We start from the raw sequence: 24,073 nt of genomic DNA, 5'->3' as shown, positions 1-24,073 counted from the left end.
CAACTCTGTCAAGTAAAATGAAACAAAAAGGAGTCAACACCAATAAAAACCCCTGGAAGGGACTGGAAGAGGAGGCATCAATGTCCCACCAATGTTCTGAACCAGTGAAAACGCTTCTCTATCCATGGATCCTTCAAATTGGTCGAGTGTCGGGAGGGACCGGTTGGCCCGTGGCAGTTGCGTGAAGACTAGGCCTACCATGACAGGGTGACTTCCACGCTGCAGTGAAGCTTTACCTTCCTACAAATCACTGGAAGGGAAAACCTGGCCATCATGGTTACATTCACAAATTGGTCACATAGCCAAACTCCCAACGGAGCCAGGTCGATCACGTCGTATGATAAACAACATCACGTTCTGGTGTAAATTCCAACAGCCACAGTGGATCACGCAAACGGGCAATTATGTGTTTAGAAGTTCCGTCCGCGGGAAAGGCAGGGGCGCAGAGGGAACTGCAAAGAATGTGGCCGCCTGCTGCTGCCATCTAGTGGAGAACAGGGGCAACACAGCAAGCTGCTGGGTCACTCCATGAAAACTCAGCCAGAGGTGTGGGGGCTGACCACTCCAGTTTTGCTCACACTGTGTAAATGTTTTTAAATGTATATATATATATACTCTATATATATACTCAAGAGAACATTCAAAACATTAGCATCGTTGGATTTGCCGTTCTAGACAAAAAGAGGGGTGGGCACCCAAAAAGTCACTCAAGGGGTGGAAATTGGGGTCCATTTTGGAGCATCATATCTTTGGTATTAAAGCATGTAAAAAAAACATGTACTCTGACATAATTTCCTGTCTACTAGATTATGATAGTTATGTACTATTAATTATAGAGATTATGAACAGATTATGACTATAATACTGCACAGACAAAAAGTCATAAAAAAAAGCCAAATCATGCTGCTTGGCCATTCTTAAGGCTTGGTGTCCACTTGGTGCATGACTTCTAGGACTAGTAGTTTGGTTAAGAACAGCCACAAGGAAAATTAAGTCGAACAGATCATTTATTAAAAAAATGATACAATGGCAAAGTTGGGTCTCTAGAACGATAAATCCGATGAGGCTGCTTTTTTTTCTCCACGTTCTCTACTGAATATATAAACAACCTTTACACAGAGTTTAGGCAAAACCACCCACACCGCTGGTCACGGAATGACCCTGGCTGCAGTAGACCAACCTGGCGTCTCACAAGCCCACTGAGATGCAGGCAGCGTCTGGAGGCTGGCCTGAACCCATCAGAACCCATCAGAACCCATCACCGGCGTGCGGGCGAGCCCACAGCCCCACGCGTGCTTTGGAGGCCAGGGGGAAATGAGGCGATCCGTTCACGACCCGTTCTGGAGCGTGGCCTCCTTCACCAATCAAAAGCCATCCAGCCCAGGGGGCGGGGCCAGGTGTCCATCCACTTCCTGTAAGGCAGCACGACTCCACTCCAGTGTCTGCAGGTTATTCAAATGTGACGCTTCCTGATTTGACCAATGGGCTTACTTCTTTGAATCAAGGAGGCGAAATAATTCGCAAAGTCGGAAGGAAAAAAAAGAAATCCGTTGGTATACAGCACGGTTTGTGCAAATGCCTTCTGACACTGTGGCCTGCAGGATGGGTGCGCCAATTCAGATCCTCTTCTTTCCAAACCATCCCAAGAGGCTCTCTGAAAACCCTGGGGGCAACACCTCCACACATTGCCAAGGTGTCGCCAAGGAAATGCAGAGCGCCCTCCTGCAACAGAAAGTCCAGCAGCCCATCGCCGCTGGAATGAGACGCTCGATCCGTATTTGGCAGGCATGGGCAGCTGAGGGTGTGGGTGTGTGTGTGTGTGTGTGTGTGTGTGTGTGTGTGTGTATGTGTGTGTGTGTGTATGTGTGTGTGTGTGTGTGTGTGTGTGTGCGCGCGTGTGCGTGTGCGCACGCGTGCGTGTGTGTGTGTGTGTGTGTGTATGTGTGTGCGCGTGTGTGTATGTGTGTGTGTGTGTGTGTGTGTGTGTGTGTGTGTGTGTGTGTGTGTGCGCAAGCTGTGTCGTTGCATGCCAGCTCTGGTGCAGCCTATCCCGTGCCTTGGCCGTGACACAGGAGGGAGGTGTTGGCGTGACACAGGAGGGAGGTGTTGCCGTGACACAGGAGGGAGGTGTTGCCGTGACACAGGAGGGAGGTGTTGGCGTGACACAGGAGGGAGGTGTTGCCGTGACACAGGAGGGAGGTGTTGCCGTGACACAGGAGGGAGGTGTTGGCGGGCAGGCCGTGTCGCCGTGGCTCTTGTTGGGGGTCACGCTACACGCTACACGCTACACGCCCTGGCGCTGCAGCAGTGCCCGCCGGGCCTCCAGGCACCTGCACACCCACATGGACACCACCTCGACGGAGCCGTCGTTGTACTGCATGATGAAGGGATGGTCCTGCAGGGGGGGGGGGGGAGGAGCACAGACGCAGGGAGAGGTCACATTGTGCCACGTGTTTGCGTTGGTCGGCTCTTCCACCGAAAAAGAGCGACTTTGATGCCGTTTCGCAGGTCTACAGCAATGGAGACGGGCTCGCCAACGACAATGATTTTTAGTAGAACGACGCTGTGCCATTTCTGTGCTATGGATACGCCTAAAAGATTACGCTTTATTTGCGCAAAAATAACTCTATATAAAATTAAACGGATCCGGACACAAGACCGCTCACTCTGTGGGTAATTCAGTGACATGCCTGTTTTTTTTCTAATGTCATGACTGTATCGTTTATTAAATTTGAATTACGCCGAGCGCGTCGTTCCTGCCAAAGCAGAGTACAGCCAGCCAGGGTGGTCTGTAGCGTAGTGGTTAAGGTAAATGACTGGGACACACAAGGTCAGCGGTTCTAATCCTGGTCTAGCCACAATAAGATCCGCACAGCCGTTGGGCCCTTGAGCAAGGCCCTTAACCCTGCATTGCTCCAGGGGAGGATTGTCTCCTGCTTAGTCTAATCAACTGTACGTCGCTCTGGATAAGAGCATCTGCCAAATGCCAATAATGTAATGTAATGTAATATGAGGGAGTGGCAGAATTGGGCCGTCGCTCCGAGGGTGGGGGGAGGGAACCTGGCATACATCACATACGAAAACATCACATACGAAAAGCGTCAGAATCACGGTCTGGGGCTCGAGACGATGCGGCGTTTCCACAATTAACATGGGCCATTGACAAAGGTAACTCCATACTCGGGATGAATAAAGTATCTATCTATCTATCTATCTATCTACTATAGTTGGGGACAGAAAGGGGAAGGCATGGAGACACAGAAGCAGGGGGATGAAGGTAGGTGTTTTTAAGGTGTAGATAAGATAGGTGTTGATAGGTGTAGATAAAAGACAGATAAAGCAGGGCTTACCATGAGATTGTTTGGTGCAGGGCGTTCTTTGGGAAGTTTTTTCATGCTGTTAACAAAAAAAAGGTTCCGTCACATCAAAATACGCACATACGCACACAATACAATGTGTCTTGTTTTTTCTGAAAATTAAAAATCTAACAACAAAAAAAACGAAACACAAAAATCCTTCTCATGAACCGTACATCCGATTGATGTCAGGTTTGGTGAATATCAACAACGGACTAGTTCCTAACTAAACTGTAAAGCCACAGTTCATGCATAAAAAAAATGGCTGAATGGCGAGCCAATTAATTTACCCATCTGGGACATCATATTCACCCTTGAAACATGGTCTATATAGAAGGCAACGACGTTCTGAACATGACAAATCTTGAATGGAGTGAATTGCTTGAACTACTGTCAAGTACTTTCACTGTCCTTAACGGAGGGATGAAAGATCGACCATTTAAATACAACTTGTTTGTTACAATTCAGTCGCTCAAGTCACATACTCACCACTGAGTGATGAAATTAATGAACTTCTCGCTGAACTGGCCCACAGGAAGTACAGGGGGATTCTGTGAGAAAGAGAGGGATGGAGCATTCCTTGAGGACTAGAATCTACTACGGCTATCAGACAGAGAATAAATATTTTAATATTGCTCAAAAGGATGAGCTTTTCCTTTTACAAATTGTTGAAATGAACATTTGAATATGTGCCTGGTGAACACAAAGTGTAACGTTGACTCCTTTGAGTTGGAGTCGGAGTGCCTGTGGCTGGCTCCAGCATCTTCCGCCGATCGGCTAATTAAAGGTACAATAGGTAAGATTTTTGTGTTAAAATATTGTTACAAGACTATTGTAAACCCCTTCCTATCATTGAAAAAGGCTCACTGACATGTTGACTCACCCTCTGCCTGTGTTTTTAGTCCTTAAATTCGGGTTTCAAAATATGCAGTTGACAAAACATTGGACAGCTGCGCAATAATGCAAGCTCGTTGGTTAAAAATTGGTTCCAATTGCCACAGCAAATGGCGTTTCAAGGTCAGCGTGTTAACAGAGAAGGGGTGGGGATAAACAGTGTTGTGGTTTGAAGGTGTTTGTTGCTGCAATTTCTCTCTTGACCGCTGGCAGTCCTGAATTACCTATTGTACCTTTAACTCACGGTTTTATCTGCACCTGGGCTCATCAAGCAGGAAGAATAATGCTGGAACCCTGGAAGCTTTCAAGACCTGTGTTTGGACACCTCTTTATTTTATACTTTTAGCTAAGTGTTTTGTGACATGTTTTGCGTTCTGTTTTTTGATTATGACATGGGAGAGGTTTTAACAGTTCCATGTAAAAAAATGTTTTGCTCATGATGAACCCCTTGTTGGTGCATAGCCAGTTACATTATTGGCATTTGGCAGACGCTCTTATCCAGAGCGACATACAGTTGATTAGACTAAGCAGGAGACAATCCTCCCCTGGAGCAATGCAGGGTTAGGGGCCTTGCTCAAGGGCCCAACGGCTGTGCGGATCTTATTGTGGCTACACCGGGATTAGAACCACCGACCTTGCGTGTCCCAGTCATTTACCTTAACCACTATGCTACAGGCCGCCCCCCCTTTCTCATCCACTGGGTCCTCTTGAGCATCACTGCTGCTAAACGCAATGCTGAATACCCGCCTTTGAGACCAATCAGTCTGAGACCGGAGTGCAGACAGACCCAAATCCACTGGAGTAGGCTGTTAGTGACTCACCTCATCCACAATACACTGCAATAACTGAAGAGGCTGTGAGAGAGAGAGAGAACAATAATATTAATAAAAAAATGTATAACCAAAATCAAACAACGCAACACAGCACATTCGTCGTGAATTACGAATTACTGCCCGTTATTCCCAATCAAGTTTCCCCTGCCACCGGTTCACCATAGAAATGGCAGTGTAAAGACCAGCACACCAGGAGAGCAGGTGTGGGGAAAGCTACAAACACCACCTGAAACGCAGAGAGGGTATGTAGCACTGTACCCTTTCAGGCAGCCGAGCGGGAAGCGAGCACACCGACACCATGGCCCATAAATCAAATGAAGAGAAAAGCCCCGGCTTATGCATCAGGTGAATTACAGTGGTGTTCAAATAAATAGCAGTGCATTAAAAAAAGGGAATAAAGTGCAACTATTTTACATTTACATTTTAGTCATTTGGCAGACGCTTTTAATCCAAAGCGACTTACAAGTGCATAGGTTCTTCCACAAGTCAAAGCATCACATCCATAACTAGGAAAATACATAGGAATTGCTGTTTTAAACATATAGTCATCATAAGTGCAATTCTTTTTTTATTTTTTATTTTTTTTAGGGGGTTAGACAAGGATAGGGATATCAGAAAGGGGGGTGGGGGAAATCAGGAGGGAGGACTAAGGTAGAGTTTCAAAAGGTAATTTTTGAATAGCTTTTAGTTCCATATTTCAAATGTAGTGGAAACATTACACATTCAATTCCAAATCAAAGCAATAACAAACTTTATCAAGTCGACGTTATTCCTTTACAGGAAGCAAAGAAACGAAATATTAATCTGTAAAAAACACTTACTTATAAACTGAAGAATTTATTAATGATTTAACTTCACTTTAAATTACTGCACTAATATTTAGTTGCATAACCATTGTTTTTGCATTTGCGTTGCATCGAGTCAACCAACTTCTGGCACCTAGAAACAGGTATTTCAGCCCAGGATGAACAAACTACAGTTCCTCTTCAGCATATGGCAACATAATCTCTTAAATTATTTTGATTATTTTGATACCCATGATTTTTGCGCCACTATGCTTTACTGTCTTCACAGTGTACTGTGGCTTGAATTCAGTACCCTGGGGTCGTCTGACGTACTGTCGACAACCACTAGACCCAAAAATAACAATTTTACTCTCATCAGTTATGTTACTGTTAATGTTACGCTATTTCTCTTTGGGCCAATCAATGTGTTCCTTGGCAAATTTTAACCGATTCTGCACATGCCATTTTTATAAAAACAATGGTGCTTTACAGGGCTTCTTGCTGATAGCTTAGCTACAATCAAATGTCTTCTGACTGTAACAGCACTTACAGGTAATTGTAGATCATCTTTGATCTTTCTGGAGCTGATGAATGGCTGAATCTTTGCAATGCTGACTATTCTTCGATCCATTTTAACAGTAGTTGCTCATTTTCTTCCATGTTTTTCAGGTTTTTCTAGCCATTTTAAAGCACTAAGATCATTTTAGCTGAGCATCCTATAATTTGCTGCACTTCTTTATAAGTTTTCCCCTCTCCAATCAAGTTTTTAATCAAATTACGTTGTTCCTCCGAGCAATTAGCAATTCAGAAAGAATGATATTTTATAACAATGTGTGAAACATTTGCTTCCCTTCTTCCTTAATAAAGGACAATTAATGACACCTGTTTTTTCACAGAATGAATTCTCTTATTAAACTCCACACTGCTATCAGTCAATTACTCAGAACAAGCAGCATGCATGTCATGACCGTTGGATCTGTTGTTTTTCTATTACACTACTACATCTACAAGTAAATTATTTGCCACGCAGAAATATCACTACTACTAATAACAGTGGTTTATCAGGTTTCTGATGTTGTACTGCTATTTGTTTTAATATGACTGTATGGAGCAAGCTATTTCCAATCGAAACGTCAGGCTCTTAACCAATTTGACGGGCAAAAGGCAGGAATACACCCTGGACTGGTCGCCAGTCCATCGCAGGGCACACACACACACCATTCACTCACACACTCACACCTACGGGCAATTTAGACTCTCCAATCACCCTAACCTGCATGTCTTTGCACTGTGGGAGGAAACCGGAGTACCCGGAGGAAACCCACGCAGACACAGGAAGAACATGCAAACTCCATCATCTTCATTATTAGAATTTAATATGACTTGAAATTCCTTTCCTAATGATAACGTTTCTAATAGGCTTGTTTGTGAATAATTACACTCCAGTGGAGCAGGGGTGACATCGTTGAGATGGGGTAAACACTGTGTGCTTGCGCAGAGGAGAAAACAATGGTACATATCACTGAAACGGCCCCCTCCAAAGAGAAAGAGCAGGCTCCATACAGGAAAACAGGTGGCAAGGATTTTGTATTTGCTAAACACATAAATAACACATAAATTGCTAAAATGCAGTTTAAGTTGCTGCAACCCCCCGCCCCCTTCCCTTCTGAGCGAAGAACAAAATTCCTCACCATTAAAGACCCTTGGTTCTTCTGGATCTGAAAAGAACAGAAAATATATTAGCGTTTGATAATCCACACACGTCTCTCCCAACAGATTACATTAAGCACAATATTTTTACAGAATTACTGCAACACCCAATGCAAGATTTAGACAACAACACTGGACCACTAGCCTCAAACTGGCCTTTACAGGGCAATTCATTTAAATTCTGACATAAGAAAATACGTCCAAATGGTTGTTTTTATTTTTTTATTTCTTTATTTAAATCAATTCAAATCTGCACGTGCCGTAAAATAAATTTCCGGGAGAACAATCTGCATTATCCTCGTCTTCCATTGTATTCCTAGAGAATACGGAGATCGGCAATACAGCCGGCACGATATGCATCGACCTTGTGACCACTGATAACACAATCAGGATAATCCAGCTGACAGCCTCACCTGGGGGTAGGGGAAGTTTCCCAGTGCTAGCTGTGGATAAAACCAAAGCGAGACATTATTTACTTTTTAAATGAAGTCATGTAAATAAATACATAAAAGGCATTTGATTGCAAGAACCGGTGGGGCCCAAAATTTCCCTTAAACTAATCATTGAGCTCAACTCTTTGTCATTCATTTCTATTGAAAGAAAAGTGTGCGAACAGGAGGACTAATCAATCGGCAAGTAACACACAGCTTCTTCTTCTTAAATTATAAATCCAGTTTATTGCATTTCTCCATTAAAAAAGATTTTTTTATTTTAAAAAAGATACACAACTCTTATCTACCATGTTAACTTTCAGAATAACCAGCAATAACAAAACCAGCGCTTCAAGATTGTTTAGGCTGCAATCCACACATTGGAGATGTTTTCCACTCCAGACTATTTTCTGAGTGTGAGAGAGAAGTCTACATGTCCGTAAATGTTAATAAAATGCGCACAATTTCATAATGATAATAAAAATAAACACATAAGGCAGATATACTAAACTGCCTAGTTGGGGAGAGCTGGCTAGATCGACTGGGACTGACTATTGTGAATTATTGACATTCAAAGAAGATCCAAGGATGTCACCACCACTGCTCAGTGATTAAAACAGAATTTTCTAAATTGTATTCATCATTTAACACAATGTGAAGAAGCCAATTAATTTTGAGAGATTAATGTTCGATTGATTACTCTGGTTGGCATGCTTGTCAGTCAATGAAAATGAAAGAAAACAGGTTGAGATAAATTATTAGTTCTATTATTTGTGCCCCACTAATTTTAGTCTCTCGAGGCAGAAGCGCCAAATGAAACAGGAAGCCACTGTACCATGGTATGGCCCTACTCAGTAACTGTAAAAGTAATTAATTGCTTCACCTCCATGAACGAGATCCCAACGCTCCACACGTCTGAGTGGATCCCATACTGCTCCCCCGATATCCTCTCAGGCTGCAGGAAATGCACATCAGCACACATTACGCTCCTTGCAGAGTTAATGGCACACAGAACACTCAAGCTTCGAAACCTCAAACCTCAATCCCACCCGGCAATGACTTGGACTGCTCGTCCATCTCAACACGCGCTATGAAATCGCTGATTCATTCTGAGAAAGCGTTTTAATCTCATCATCATACAGTAATTATCCAGGTAGAGATTTATTTTTTAAAAATTCTGAAATTAATATAAGCAAGGGAAGCATGTATGGCAGAGTACAAAAGATTATAGATCATACTCAGTTCACAGGGAAACACAGCACGGATGATAGCTATAGCTTTAGAGGGGTGTGATGCTAATGTGGGGCACAGTTAGCGCAGTTTACTCCTGCAATGGCTGCTGCACAACAAAAAACACAACGGTGTCCTCTTCCTGTCAATAATGTTCATCATACTTACCGCCATGTACGCATTTGTGCCTACGTATGTCTTCGCAATGGAATTCACCAACTGTGAGAGAGGAAGAAATATAATTAACCCGGATTTTCAACAGTCGAAGTTGAGACATTAATCTGTGATAGAAACGCACACAGACACACAGAGTACGTACCTGAGTGCTGACTCCAAAATCACACAGTTTGACCTCCCCCTGTGTGTTCACCAGCATGTTAGAGGGCTTAACGTCTGCAGGGAGAACAGAAGCATTTAAGCACAAATTATTTAACAAATAGGGTAAATAGGGGCTCACTGAAATGCTTGACATTTTTTTGTTTTTCCCATTTCTTACTTTCATCAAAGCTACAAGAGCTACTACACTTGTTGGGATTTTCCAATCTGTTAAGAGAAATGGCTTGTTAAAGGTATACAGTAAACTGATGCGAGATTGAGCTAACCCGCCTAATTATATGACCAAGAGGAAGCATATACAAAGAGAACAAAATTGGACCCAGAATCGATCCCTGAGGGACCCCGCAAGACAAAGGAGCAGCAGAGGAAACATGGTCACCCATGGCCACAGTAAAACACTGTTAGAGAAATAAGAAGTAAACCAGTCAAGGGCAGAACCCGTGATACCCACCCACTGCCTCAGGATATTCAATAAAATGGCATGGTCTATCGTATAGAATGCAGCACTCAAGTCCATCCATCCATCCATCCATTCATTATCTTAACCCGCTTATCCTGAACAGGGGGGGCTGGAGCCTATCCCAGCATACATTGGGCGAAAGGCAGGAATACACCCTGGACAGGTCACCAGTCCATCGCAAGGCACACACACCATTCACTCACACACTCATACCTATGGGCAATTTAGACTTTCCAATCAGCCTAACCTGCATGTCTTTGGACTGTGGGAGGAAACCGGAGTACCGGGAGGAAACCCACGCAGACACGGGGAGAACATGCAAACCCCTCAAAGAGAGGCCCCGGCCGACCGGGATTCAAACCCAGGACCTCCTTGCTGTGAGGCGGCAGTGCCGCCAAGTGCTATGACTTGTTTGACTGGCTACAGTCAGGCTGAGTTATCAGGTGCTACACTATTGTGACCGAATTCAGTTACTTCGTTCTCCGGTTGCGATAACACGATTGCGATTGCACTTGTAAGTCGCTTTGGATTAAAAGCGTCTGCCAAATGACTAAAATGTAAATGTAAAATGATAAGGTTAGCAGACAGTCGTTACCTCTGTGCAAAATCTTCAGGCTCCACAGATAGTTTAGTCCTTTTACAACCTGTGGTCAGGGGAGGAAAAAAAAAAGAAAAGAATAAAGTATTAAAATGACAAAGAAAAAATAAAAAAAATAAAAAGACTCTGAACAAACACTCACGCCTTTTGGACCATTCAAAGTACATTGACCGATACAGGCGATTTGACCAGGGGGATTCCCCTGAACTTTGCCGTTCCTCAACTTGCAACAATTCACAGTTTGCAAAAGGATAATTTCTAAACTTCACTTGCTTTGTTGGGAGATTTGACAACTCGTGGGTACCAAGGAGCATTTGACAATTTCGGAAGAAGTGGGATGGAAATAGAAATTGGCAATGGATAAATTCCACACAAATATTAGGAAGTATTTTTTTTTTTCCCCCACACAGAGAGTGGTCACTGTGTGGAATAGCTTGCCAGGACATGTAGTGGAGGCAGAAACACTGGGGGTTTTCAAGACCAGGCTTGATACGGCACTAGGTACCATCAAACTAAGCAGTAGATACACTTTAGTGGTAGGAAAAGGTGAGTATTGCTGGGCTGAATGGCCTGTTCTAGCCGTTATGTCATGTCATGTCATGTCATGTTATGTTATGTCATGTTATGTCATGTTATGTCATGCCATGCTATGAATGCCTCTCAATGAAATAAAACGATTCAAATTCAGACTCACTGCCACAGCAATCCTTCCCAGCACATGCTCCGGAATCTTCCGGTAAACGTCCAGAGAGCCCCCTGCAGTAACACGCACACGCACACGCACACACGTGTTAAAGAATCAGCATGACCGGTCGCAACATAAACAACACATCTGCAGAACACACACTTTGCGAAACGGGCCGGCCTACCAGTGAAAGGGAACTCACCGTCCATGAACTCTGTGCAGATGGATATGCGGTTCTCCACAAAGAAGGCACTGTAAAAGGTGATGATGTAGGGGGAGTCGCACTGTGACAGGGGGGTAAACGGGAGCTGTTATTAGGGGGATGCAGTCGCGCACACACATGCACAAACACAAGGGATGCCCGTGACTAATCGACTAGCTGTCTGAACACTGCTGCTCCATCTAGTTGGCACCAGAATTACCAATCGGTTAAATGAATTTCATTTTTCTCCCTTTTTGCAATAATTTCTACACAGATCAGTCACGCTTCTTCCTAATAAAACGTTGCGCCCCTGATAAACCCCACCTTGTAGAGGATCTCCAGTTCGGACATGATCTGTTTCTGCAGCTCCACGGTAATGTCCAGGGGGATGACCTGAGAGAGAAAGTGAGAGAGAGAGGGGGAGAGGGGGAGAGAGAGCAAGAAAGAGAGAGAGAGAGAGAGAGAGAGAGAGGCTGAGACGTGGTCAGGCCCTGCCCATATCTGCTTATACGCATTCATCCCTGATGTACAGCTAATGCACCCAATGGAAAATAATTAATAATAATAATAATAATAATAATAATAATAATAATAATGAAACATACCGATTTTCCCAGTCATCACAGATACTCATGCTCTGAAAAATCTCATTCATTGTACCCAATACTCGTTTAGGCCAAGTATTCGGCGCGCTCCTACCGATTACACCACCAGGTGGCAGCATATACCTCAACACATTTTAACAAAGCACCTCATTGCAAAAAAGCACACATTAATATTTCTCGTAATTTACATTTGTATTTGCGATGGTGAGTGCTTGGACCCCTTAACTGCTGCTTGCAGCTATATTTATTATTGCTACTGTTAAGAGGAGGAGGAGGATGGGAGTATCGCCTTACCTTGACTGCTAAAACCCGCTTTCCCAGGTGATGGTATGCTCTGGAGACAGACAGACAGACAGACAGACAGACAGACAGACGTCATTAATACAGCGCACGTATTCAGAGCTCTGCTTCAGAGCCTCAGAGTAGCTCTCATCTGATCCTTAAGGTTTGACTGCAGAAATGCGTTTCAGACCGCAGCATTATTGTTCAAATGGAAAACAATGACGGCAACTAAATCATACTTGCTATAAAAACAAAACCGTTGGCTTTTGGCATCCGCGTATAAGAAAGGGGGAGAATGGGATTGTTTTTAATTAGCGAGCTAGTGGGCCGAATTGATGATGTATTATAGATCTCAGAAAGCCAGAGTTTTCTGCAATGTGTTCCTCAGTAGTGCGGCCTTCGCATGCCTTTAGGATAAAAAGGAAATTGGTGAACAGCTGACGCGTTGCCGGTGAGGAGAGACTCACTTGTACACCGTTCCCCCGTTGCCATGACCCAGCAGCTCCTGGATTCGAATGTCCTGCTCATTTATCTGGACAAATAGAAGCAGGGAAGGGGAGAATAAGAAGGTAATTGATTTGCCTTTGATACTCTCATTTTTAATGTATTGGATTTTTTTTGGTCGTGTACATATTTGTTAGTTTCTACTTCGACGCAATATCTTTTCATTGTAAACTAGGCACACTTGTGAAAGAGTCCCTAGTAACGGTTTGTACTCAACAGCGATAGCTATGGTTTACAAAACAGAATAACCGTTACTGCAGGGGTGTTTGGTTGTCTGGGGCATGAACCCCGGTCCCCCTGTGCAACTACATCAAGGTCCAATGCCTTCTTAGCCTTGACATTTTGCATACTACACCTCTGTGAAAGACCCTACATTATTACGTTACATTATTGGCATTTGGAAGACGCTCTTATCCAGAGTGACATACAGTTGATTAGACTAAGCAGGAGACAATCCTCCCCTGGAGCAATGCAGGGTTAAGGGCCTTGCTCAATCCGCTGTGCGGATCTTATTGTGGCTACGCCTGGATTAGAACCACCGACCTTGCGTGTCCCAGTCATTTACCTTAACCACTACGCTACAGGACGCCCTGTAAGTGTTTCCAATAAACAAAGGATATCATATACACGCATGTTAAATTAGTATTCAGCACGTGTAAATGCATTTATACACAGACACACCTGTCCATTGGTCAGGATCCTCTTCAGTTCAGCGGACGATTTCTTTAAGCTGTGAAAGTAAAAAAAAACAACAATTCCCAATAAAACACAGAAGAGCTTTTCATTTCCAAAAACAAACAACTTTTACAAGCACCGGTTTGGATACAAGTGTACATGGATGGCTTCTGTGTGTGTTACAATTTGAAATTGCCCATTTTTAAGCCCCAAGTTACGATATTACATTGTTAAACACACCTGCTTGTTTATGTACTTATAATAGATACATCAGGAATTCTATAAATCTTTCCTCAATTCCTCCAAACACATTCCCCTGCAAAAAGAATATATTCACTGTAACCATAACCCTGGTGTGAGCATGCACGTGCAGGCATGAGTCTGCGTTCATGTTCATGTGTGCGCATGTGACACATATGTATATTATGGAACTGGAAAGGCAAGAGATTATTGATTATTAATCGTACAGCTACGCTCGTATTACACAGATCAATTCTGCAGTTAACTGGGCAAAATCAAGAGGAAGAGAAGCCCCTTCTTACTGCGCTCAGTGATGCATAGCGACTCAGGACATGCATCAACAAATCACATACAGTAAGTGCATGTGGGTCAGGCCAAGGCCAAGGTCCACTCACTGAAATCTCACTCACCTGTTGTTGGGCAGCATCTCGGGAGGAGCGGGAGCACAGTTTTCACCTGGGTCAGAACGTGTGTTCACCTGGAGACAAACGCAGCCAATCACAGGCCAGTAAAAATACAATGAGCCTGCAAACTCAGCACCCAAACCCCTTCTGTTCAAACCGACGGTTTATTACGGAATAAATAATTATTTATATTAATTTCATATAAATTATGAGAGCCTGGAAAGCCTTCTTTGTGGTTGAGGGGGAAAATATATATATATTTCACTCAGATTTTGGTATCAATTCATTCAAAGAGGCAATCTGTTTGCATTTACTTTTTTTTCCATTTACACTGTTTCCAAGTAGCATTACATAACACAACACAACACAACATAAGACATGACATACAGGCTTGTTCAGTCTGCTTATTTATTCGATTATTTTTCAGAAATGGTGACGTTGAGTGTCACCATTGACACCTTTATTTACATACATTTACATTAATTCCACTGTGTGGGAGGTACAGTATTCCCCCCTCCTATTAACTGCCCAACCCTCACAGCGTTCTCGGGGAAAACGTAACGGACATCCATACCTTCAGCCCGTGAATGTTCCGGATCCCTGGGGTCTTGCCAGCTGAAACAGAAATTAAGGGAGTCGAGAATAATTAGCTGGAACTGAAAATAACTAGAAATTACTATTTCAAAAGAAACTATTGTGACAATAAAATTAGGCAGAAGAGGAAAGGTGAGGCTCTGGAGAACATGATAATCAATATTATCATCCGTGTCTTCTGAATTGACAGCTCTTTGGCTTTTCCCATGCTGACGGTTGAGAGCGGGATTTTGCACACTCGTTTCCTCTAGTGAAACAGGAAATGATGGAATGACACACCTGAAATGTTTTTGAAAGTTTTAAAGATGGCCACCAAATTTAGTTGCGGGCTTCTAACAGAGATATTGCGGTTCCACAACAACGCAGTAAATACCACAAACTTACTTTCACTTAGAGAAACCGTGGAGAAGAATCAAAGAAGATAAAGAAATCCATCATGCCTCCAGTCCACTCCAATGCACTCTTGCTAGGCAGTAATAGCAGAGATGTTGAATAGTCTCAAAGTTTCTCAAAGTGTAAGCAAGTTTATCATTTCAGCATTTTTTTGTGGAACTGCAATAGTAGCCTAGAACCATCAAGTTGTACTGGGAAAGATTGACTGCGCAAATTGTTAAGTTTTATCAGCCGATACTGACTGTTGGCTGATCAACGATCGAATCAGGCATCCCTAGTTGTCGAAGGTTAAACTGATATGAAGCTAATGGATACACAACCCGACGCACTCACAAACTCACACGCGCGCACTCGCACATACACACTCTCTCGGGTACCTCGGGGGAAGATGTGGAGTGGCTCGGGGAGAAGTCCGTTCACACGCTGCTCCATCACTGTGCTGCAGTACTGAAAAGAGACAAACACTCAGCGAGAAGAAAGCAAGCTAGCTAGCTAGCATGGACTTGAAGTGTAAGTCATAGCTAGCTGTAAGTCTAGCTAGCACGGACTTGAAGTGTAAGTCAACTCCAAATAGCTGTTTGCTCAGCCATCTCGTTACTTTCCGAATCAGACCCCATGTCATACGTAGTGTGTAATTCTTCTTGTGCATGCGCGTTTCAACAAAGTATGCCAGTCACTTGAAAATAACCAACTACCATTCTAGGCCGGCCCTTGATATAAAAATAAAAAAAACTACTAAGGCACTGCTCACCAAATGAACGCAATCATTTGATCATCAGGAAGTGCAACCACCTGTAGGGGAGAACGGGGTCTGTTGTGACACGGGGTCGATTGTTACGCAATGATTTCTAAGCACAAAAAAATGACACGAAACTGGTCCGTAGAAATGGAAAGGTGAAAGAGGAAGTGTATGGGGGTGTACGGCAGGCTGGCTTCTGATCTGGGAAACATCGGGTAACAGTGGACCCCCCGTGTCACAACAGACCCCGCTCTCCCCTACTTAAAAGCAGAAACTTTGACCATTTGGTCTGGAGCATTCAGGATTGTTTTTATACAGAATGCCAATGAAACAAAAAAAAAAAAAAAAAAAAAAAAACTCCGCATTCCAGGGTGGTGGTTAGGGTCGTTTGGTGTTTGAAAGCATGCTCACATAGGAGAGCATACTCACATAGGAGAGCATACTTACATAGGAGAGCATGGCTTTCAGCTCTTCGTCACTCCGCACCGTGATTCGGTCGCCGACCTCATCCTCATCTGCCAACCAACAGAAGACATTACATTACATTACTGGCATTTGGCAGACGCTCTTATCCAGAGCGACGTACAGACTAAGCAGGAGACAATCCTCCCCTGGAGCAATGCAGGGTTAAGGGCCTTGCTCAATCCGCTGTGCGGATCTTATCATGGCTACACCGGGATTAGAACCACAGACCTTGTGTGTCCCAATCATTTACCTTAACCACTACGCTACAGGCCGCCCGTTACTCACAATTCTCTCTGAGTCTGACAAAAGACCATCACTCAAGATCCTTTCTGAGTGTGCGTGAGGTGAGGTAGCTTTGCTCGAGAATAGAAACTGCACTGCTCGAACAGTGTGTTGAACTGGACCTTTTGGTCACGTACCCCACGTAGTCTGCAGATACAGTCCAGACAAACTGGAAACACCGCAGTATGTGTCTCTTAACAGCAAGATACATAGGACTCAATGACGTTGGTATGAACCACTACATAATGGTAGGTGGCAGCATGGATGGTGCAGTGGGTAGCACTGCCGCCTCACAGCAAGGAGGGCCTGGGTTCGAATCCTCGTCGGCCAGGGCCTCTGTGTGGTTTGCATGTTTCCCCCCTGTGTCTGCATGGGTTTCCTCCGGGTACTCTGGTTTCCTCCCAGTCCAAAGACATGCAGGTTAGGCTGATTGGAGAGTCTAAATTGCCCGTAGGTATGAGTGTATGAGTGAAAGGTGTGTGTGCGCGCCCTGCAATGGACTGGCGACCTGTCTAGGGTGTATTCCTGCCTTTCACCCAATGTATGCTGGGATAGGCTCCAGCCTCCCTGCGACCCTGTTCAGGATAAGCGGGTTCAGATAATGGATGGATGGACAATGGTAGGTGTACTGATAGTGTAATAGTGTTATTGAGCAACTCATTTACCCAAATAAAGTGCTCAGTAAGTGTATATATACACAATGGCCTCCATAAGGTTTGGCACAAAGACCCATCGTTTATTTATTTACCTCTGTAATATACATTTTGGTTTCACGGTGTAGAAATTACAGCACTGTTTATACATAGTCACTTCATTTCAGTGCAGCATAATATTTGGGACACAGCAATGTTATATAAATGAAAGTAACTTAGTCATGTTTAGTATTTTGTTGCATATCCTTTGCATGCAATGACTGCTTGAAGTCACTAGTTGCTGGGTGTCTTCTGTGGTGATGCACTGCCAGGCTTGTGGAATTATTTGTTTATTTTGCTGTTAAAAATGAACGGAATTCATGTATATCAGGTTGAGAGGTTGAGAACCAAAAGCTGTCCCCTTGCTCTCGAACTGGCTGTGGTTTCTCACTTGGCCGGGGTTAAAAGCGAGGCGAAATGAGCCATACAAATGTTCAACTCGCCTGTGTAATGTCGCTAGAACTGACCAGTTTGTAATTACTGTTAAACAAGCGCATTGGATATTATTCGGGAAGGGTGCGGGGGGAAAGCACTACAAATGTAACCTAACACATGACATGTAACAGATGAGCTGTTTTAGCTCGTTTCCATATAGCTCACACACAGGCCTATATAAACAAAAATAATAAACAGCAGGCCAAAACCATTTCAGAACAACAGTGTACGAAGTACGATACTTACACTCAAATGCTGTGATAGTCGCTTCGGGCATAACTTCCCTAATTGCAACCTTCACACAAACAAACAGAATGGGTTGGTTTTTATTTACAAAATCCTGCAATTACAACATTCCTGTGCTCATCTGGTTAACCAGCAAGACCAGGTTAGCACGCTTTGCAAGTCCGCCCAATTACATTGCAGAAACGGAAGGCTGTCTGACTAAAATATTTGAAAACTACTAACCACACTGTCGGTCAGTTTAGATCCGCGTGTGAATAATGTACGTTATCGTTTCCCCAATAGTGTCATATTGGTTTAAGCTAAACTATGGCAAGCAAACTAGCGAGTAATTAGCGAGCAATGTTCTTACCAGCAAGTCATTAAAGCTCAGTAATGACGGACAGTCCACAGACGAATCCATGTCTCCGCCGGGCGTTTTAATTCGGATCACAATTCCTTCGGTGTCCATGGCGCAAAAGCTATTTAAAACCAGTAAAAGCATAGCAGACGGACAAAGCTTGTCATAGTCAGACTCAACTTTGTTGAACAGTCGACAGTCACATCCTTAGTTTCTGACGACATTAAGACTAGATTACAAATAAAAACGGTAGCGCGAGGTCATCGCTCAACGTCCACATTATCCCCGGTTTGTGCTCGACGACTAATTTTGTCAATGTTTTCAGTTGACTATAGCTGGCCAATATCAATTAGATACTGTATTTGTAGACAGGGGATCGAACCAGGAAGTGTAATATTGGTGCGCTCAAGAGACATGCTCAGTTTGCGTCCGAGGTCATCAGCCTAGTCACGTGAACAACCATAGAACTTTTCTTTCTTGAAGTGTTACAGTTGTTGGTACCACTGAACTGTATAATAGCTAATAGCAATGGTTTTTACCTTTGCTTGGTGTGCCTGCACTCACGGAGGGTAGTAATTGCCATTAGAGCTGTCAATGTGTGTGTGGGTAAGGGTATGTATGTGTGTGACCTGGTCATGCCAAATACTATTAGGATCCCATAGCTGAAAATTGGTTTATACACCTGCAGACACTGTTCGAGGTTCTGCATTGGGCCAGAGTGAAACTACTGTCTTCATGAATTGGTTTAATTAGTATCTGATCTTGTCTCTCTGCGGTAGTTTACAAACATTTCAATTGTAGCCAAAGCTGTCACTCCCAGAATGTAATGCTCACTAGAAGATGGTTAATTTCCCTGGTTAACGATGTGTTGCATTGTAGATTGCATATAATAATACCTAAAAGGAATGAAATCATGGGATCCAACCCTTAATTGAGTATGTATGGACCAGAAGGAGTTGGGGTGTGTCCAGCACTCTTTCACCGAGATGAAATGTGGACCTTTTTTGTTTTGAATTTGTTGGAAGTTGGCATTTGAGCCTTATACCTAGGTCCGGCGTTCTACATTTCATACCTGATCGTTTTTGGAATATTCTGCTGTCCGTTGGTTTTTGAACTTTGGTCTTGGCACATCCTTGGGATTACCTTTGGAGGGACCAGCTGTGGTTTGGATTGGATTTGATTGGTAGATTTCTTCTTACATTTCCATTATCCCCATTCTACGTTTACACCCGTTCTACCGGTGGAGGATGGGCTGCCCCTCCATAGCTGGGGTCCCCCTGAGATTTCGTCCCATCTGGAGGTTTCTTCTTGCCACTGTTTGAGAGTTTTTCTCCCCACTAAGGGGTTTTTACCTCATGTGTTATCTGGGGGCTGGTATTCCACCTTTATCTTCCCTTCTGTTACTCTGTAAAGTGTCTTTGTCACAGTCTTCTGTGAAAGGCGCTGTACAAAGACAAATTTAATAGAATACTAGCGAATATGGCTTGTGGAGAAATTTCGACGAAAGAGACTAAATTTGCATTTTCATTTTTGGGTGAAACTGTTCTTGAACTGTTCTGACGGTAAAGGAAAAATAATTATTTTGTCTGAATGGTCGGCAGAGGGCAGTATTGCACACAACATAAAACTGCTCCGAGTATCGCTCCTCTTTCTGCCAATTTACAGGTACGAAAGACTCACTACTGACTAGATCATTGAACAATAAGTTTGTGACATACTGAAATAATTCATCATTTATTAAGGTAAAGGGGTTTCATACACAAAATACACTGATCTCAATGCATCAAGTATACATATTAGTATATACTGTGTATGTATTATAAGTAGCTCATTATTACAAGGCGGTCACACACACATGCAAAGCACATTTACCATCTTGTGCAAAAATGCATTGTGATTTTTTAAATAATAGATTCCTAATATAATTACCATATTAATTATACACTACAAGCATTATGTGACACAAAAGGTGATCTCAATGCATCAAGTATATATTGGCACCAACAATCATTCCATGGTCAAAGTCACTCAGATCAAATGGCTGATGTGAACATTAACTGAAGCTCCTGACCCATATCTACATGACTGTATGCATTGCACTACTACCACACAATTGGCTGATTAGATAATCGCATGAATAAGTAGGTGTAATAAAGTAAAAATGTTCCTAATAAAGTGCTAGGTGAGTGTTTTTATATATATATATGACACAACATTATTGGCATTTGGCAGACGCTCTCATTCAGAGTGACATACAGTTGATTACACCAAGCAGGAGACATACCGGGATCAACCCGCCGCCCTCCTGCGTGCCAGTCAGGTACCTTCACCACTACGCTGTCTATTTCGAGGCAAGTCTGCAGCTCAAGTTCTAGTCCTCTGGGAGTCATTGATCTCATTATTGTAATCCAGTACCCCCCCCCCCCCCCCCAGGCTACCAGCGCAGAGTCAAGCCCATCACATCCTCCTTCAGCCACTGTGCAGCAGAGTGGCGCAGCGGAAGCGTGCTGGGCCCATAACCCAGAGGTCGATGGATCGAAACCATCCTCTGCTAAGTGCTTTTTACTTTCCGATGAGGAAACGGCCTGCTTCCCGGTGTGGTGTCTTCACTGTTTGTCGACGAACCTGATGTCCAGTGGGTACTGTTCAATGAAGTGGGCAGCTGAGACATCTGTCTCTGATGTACTCCTCTGGGCCTTCCACTTCTCTTTCTGGCCTGGGTAGATCCAGTTTGTGAGCTGTTTTTTTGTTTTTGGTCATTCTTAAAGGGACAATAGGTAAGGTTTTTGTGTTAAAACATTGTTCCAAGACCATTGTGAATCCCTTCCTATCATTGAAAAAGGCTCACTGACATGTTGACTCAGCCTCTGCCTGTGTTTATAGTCCTTCAATTCAGGTTTCAGAATATACAGTTGACGGTCGACACTCTGTACCAAAACTGTACAGTAATTCAAGCTCATTGGTTGAAAATTGGTTCTAATTGCCACAGCCAATGGTGTTTCAACGTCAGCACGTTTACAAAGAAAGGGGAGGGATAAACAGTGTTGTGGTTTGGAGGTGTTTGTTGTTGCTCCGTTAGAAGTCTGAAATTACGTATTGTACCTTTAAACCAAATATAAATTTTAGAAATGTCAGTGCACTAGGCAGTGTAGCAACTGAAAGAAAGACAGATGTGGTAAATGAATGCTATATCTAATCAGCCAATCATGTGGCAGCAACTAAATGCATAAAAGCATGCAGACGTGGTCAAGAGGTTCAGCGGTTTCTGCTATGCAGATGAGCATCTCTGAATACACAACGCGTCAAGCCTCTAAGTGAATAGGCTACAGCAGCAGAAGACCGATAAGTAAAAAAAAAAACAAGTCTAATAAATACCTAATAAAGTGTTCACTCAGTGGGTTTCTACAACCAGTCACAGTGAAAACATTATTTGAAACAATCTTTTATATTGCTACATTTATATTTGAAGAGTTGGCTTGAGCCAGCATGCAAGCACACGACAGGCATCTTTTCATCACCCCTCCATCATTTCTCCTTTTGCATAGTCCTCTTCTCTTCCCTCTCTTTTTGGCATCCTGCTCTTCATCATCCCCGATTCTTTCTCGTGGTTCCTCCCCTCCCACGACTCCCCCCTTCCGAATTTATTTGATCGTTCTCCCCGTCTTTCTCCTCCTCGTTAATCTCAGCCGTATTCGCCCCCTCCTCCTCTCCCTCCACCTCTCCCTCCGCCTCTCCCTTCGCCCTTTTCAGCCTCTTCATCTCCCGTCTCAAAGCGCCCATTATGCCCTTCGAGAGCTCCTTCCTCTTCCTCCTCTGCTGCTCTTTGCCGCCTCTCCTCCCTGCCCTTTTTTTCCTCCCCACCTCCTCCTCCTCCTCCTCCCCCTCTCTCTTCTTGCCCTCCCTCTCCCAGTCCTTCCTCATCTTCTCCTCCCTCCTCATCGCCGCCTTGACCTCCTTCAGGAACTGCTCGCCCTTCCTCCTCTCGTGCTTAGCCTGAGTGTGCGTCTCCTCCTTTCTCCCGTGGTTCTCCTGCGCCTCCGTCTGCCTCTCCTGCACCTCCCTCCACTTCCACTCTCGCTCCTTTGCCTTCACTGCCTCCTTGGCGGCCTTCAGTATTTCTCTCCTCTTTCTCCTCTCCTCCTCGATCTTCCTCTTGATCTGGGCCTTTCGCGCCTCCTGCTCCCGGCTCTCCCTCTGCCTCCACTCCTCCTCCTTCCCCTGCAGCGCCCTCAAGGAGGCCTTCAGGCTCCTCTCATCTCTCTCCCTCTCCTCCCCCTGTTTCTGCTCCTCCTCCCGTTGCCTCTGCCACCCTACAGCCTCCTTATCTGGACTCTGAGAGAGAGAGAAATGAAGGGAGGGAGGGAGAGAGACAGAGAGAGAGACAGAGAAAGAGAGAAAGAGTGAGAGGGGGTAGAGGGGAGAGAGAGAGTGAGAGAGGGTAGAGGGAGAGAGAGAGGGAGAGGGAGGGAAAGAGAGGAGGAAGAGATATAGAGAGGGAGAGAGGGGGTAGAGAGAGGGGGAGAGACAGAGAGGGGTAGAGGGAGGGAAAGAGAGGGGGAAGAGATAGTGAGAGGGAGGGAGAGAGAGGAGGAAGAGATAGAGAGAGCGATAGAGGAAGGGAGAGAGAGGGAAAGCGAGACAGAGACAGAGAGAGACAGACATTAACTACGGTGCCACAATAATCGGCCTCATCATTTTGTCCAATTGGTTGAATTACTTAAGAGTGAGCGATGCTGGAATGGGAAAAGACAAGTTCACGTAATTTAGAAATGTGTACAGCACAGCACACATAGATACGTACACACACGCATGCATACACACACGTGCACACAAGTGTGCACACACACTCACACACAATGCTGAAGAGCTCACCGCTGCCAGTAGCAAACCAGTTAGCAGATATACAGTACTGTGCAAAAGTTTTAGGCAGGTGTGAAAAAATGCTGTAAAATAAGAATGCTTTCAAAAATATAAATGTAAATAGTTTTTTTTTAAATAAATTAACAAAGTCAGTGAACAGAAGAAAAATCTGAATCAAATAAATATTTGGTGTGACCACCCTTTCACTTCAAAACAGCATCAATTCTTCTTGGCACACTTGCACAAAGTCAGGGGTTTTGTAGGCATATAGTCAGGTGTGTGATTAACCAATTATACCAAATAGCCCCTCAGTCAGCAGTGAAACTGACTGATGCTACTTTGTCACCTCATAACATGCAGTTACTTGGTCGACCTTTTGAGTGCCAATGCACTCTCTGTGAGCACTTTAATAGGTGCTTTACACTTCTTCTAATTAAAACACGCACACGCATCGTGTGTTCAGAGATGCTCTTCTGCACACGGCTGTTGCACAATGTTGTAATGTGTGGTTATTTGCGTTATTGTCACCTTCCTGTCAGCTTCGACCAGTCTGAAGACTCATTCCACAGTCAAAGTCACTTAGATCACATTTCTTTCCCATTCTGACATTTGGTCTAAAAGAAAAATGCTTTAGCTGCTGCCAAATATGTGCATTAACAAGCTGGTGTACAGGTCTAGCTAATGAAGTCCTCACTGAGTGTATATTATAAGCTGTTATAGTACTATCTTGCTTATGTTTGTGAACTTCCAAGTGAACACATTTACTTTATGTGTGCGGTCTGATTATGCCTTCAGTGTCT

At 43.9% G+C, this 24,073-nt stretch overlaps 1 protein-coding gene across 1 annotated transcript; it reads right to left on the bottom strand.

The window, feature by feature from the left end:
- Positions 1–1,878: 1,878 nt before the first annotated feature.
- On the bottom strand, positions 1,879–18,814 carry map2k5 (mitogen-activated protein kinase kinase 5). Its single transcript, XM_061246440.1, has 22 exons — positions 18,426–18,814; positions 18,077–18,125; positions 16,404–16,471; positions 15,595–15,664; positions 14,805–14,845; positions 14,237–14,304; positions 13,593–13,641; positions 12,875–12,939; positions 12,420–12,459; positions 11,845–11,913; positions 11,521–11,602; positions 11,328–11,389; positions 10,631–10,679; positions 9,559–9,632; positions 9,408–9,458; positions 8,893–8,964; positions 7,992–8,021; positions 7,560–7,586; positions 5,072–5,104; positions 3,846–3,907; positions 3,351–3,396; positions 1,879–2,395 (listed from the first exon to the last, which is right to left on the bottom strand). Exons 1-22 carry the CDS (start codon positions 18,555–18,557, stop codon positions 2,285–2,287), a joined length of 1,350 nt encoding a protein of 449 aa, XP_061102424.1. The 5' UTR covers positions 18,558–18,814; the 3' UTR covers positions 1,879–2,284.
- Between the last annotated feature and the right edge of the window lie 5,259 nt (positions 18,815–24,073).

The sequence above is a fragment of the Conger conger genome, chromosome 6, assembly GCF_963514075.1.
Source record: "Conger conger chromosome 6, fConCon1.1, whole genome shotgun sequence".
Taxonomy (NCBI): Eukaryota; Metazoa; Chordata; class Actinopteri; order Anguilliformes; family Congridae; genus Conger; species Conger conger.
Note: the sequence above shows the minus strand (reverse complement) of the source record. Positions and strands in the feature narration are given on the sequence as shown.

What these genes read in the sequence shown, in the direction of transcription:
- map2k5 (XM_061246440.1), bottom strand. Translation starts at nt 18,557, where the DNA reads ATGCTTTTACTGGTTTTAAATAGCTTTTGCGCCATGGACACCGAAGGA. An exon ending in AACTGGAGATCCTCTACAAG is followed by an intron (nt 11,603 to 11,844) that starts GTGGGGTTTATC and finishes CCCCTGTCACAG; the next exon opens with TGCGACTCCCCCTACATCAT. An exon ending in AGAACCAAGGGTCTTTAATG is followed by an intron (nt 5,105 to 7,559) that starts GTGAGGAATTTT and finishes TCTCTCTCACAG; the next exon opens with CCTCTTCAGTTATTGCAGTG.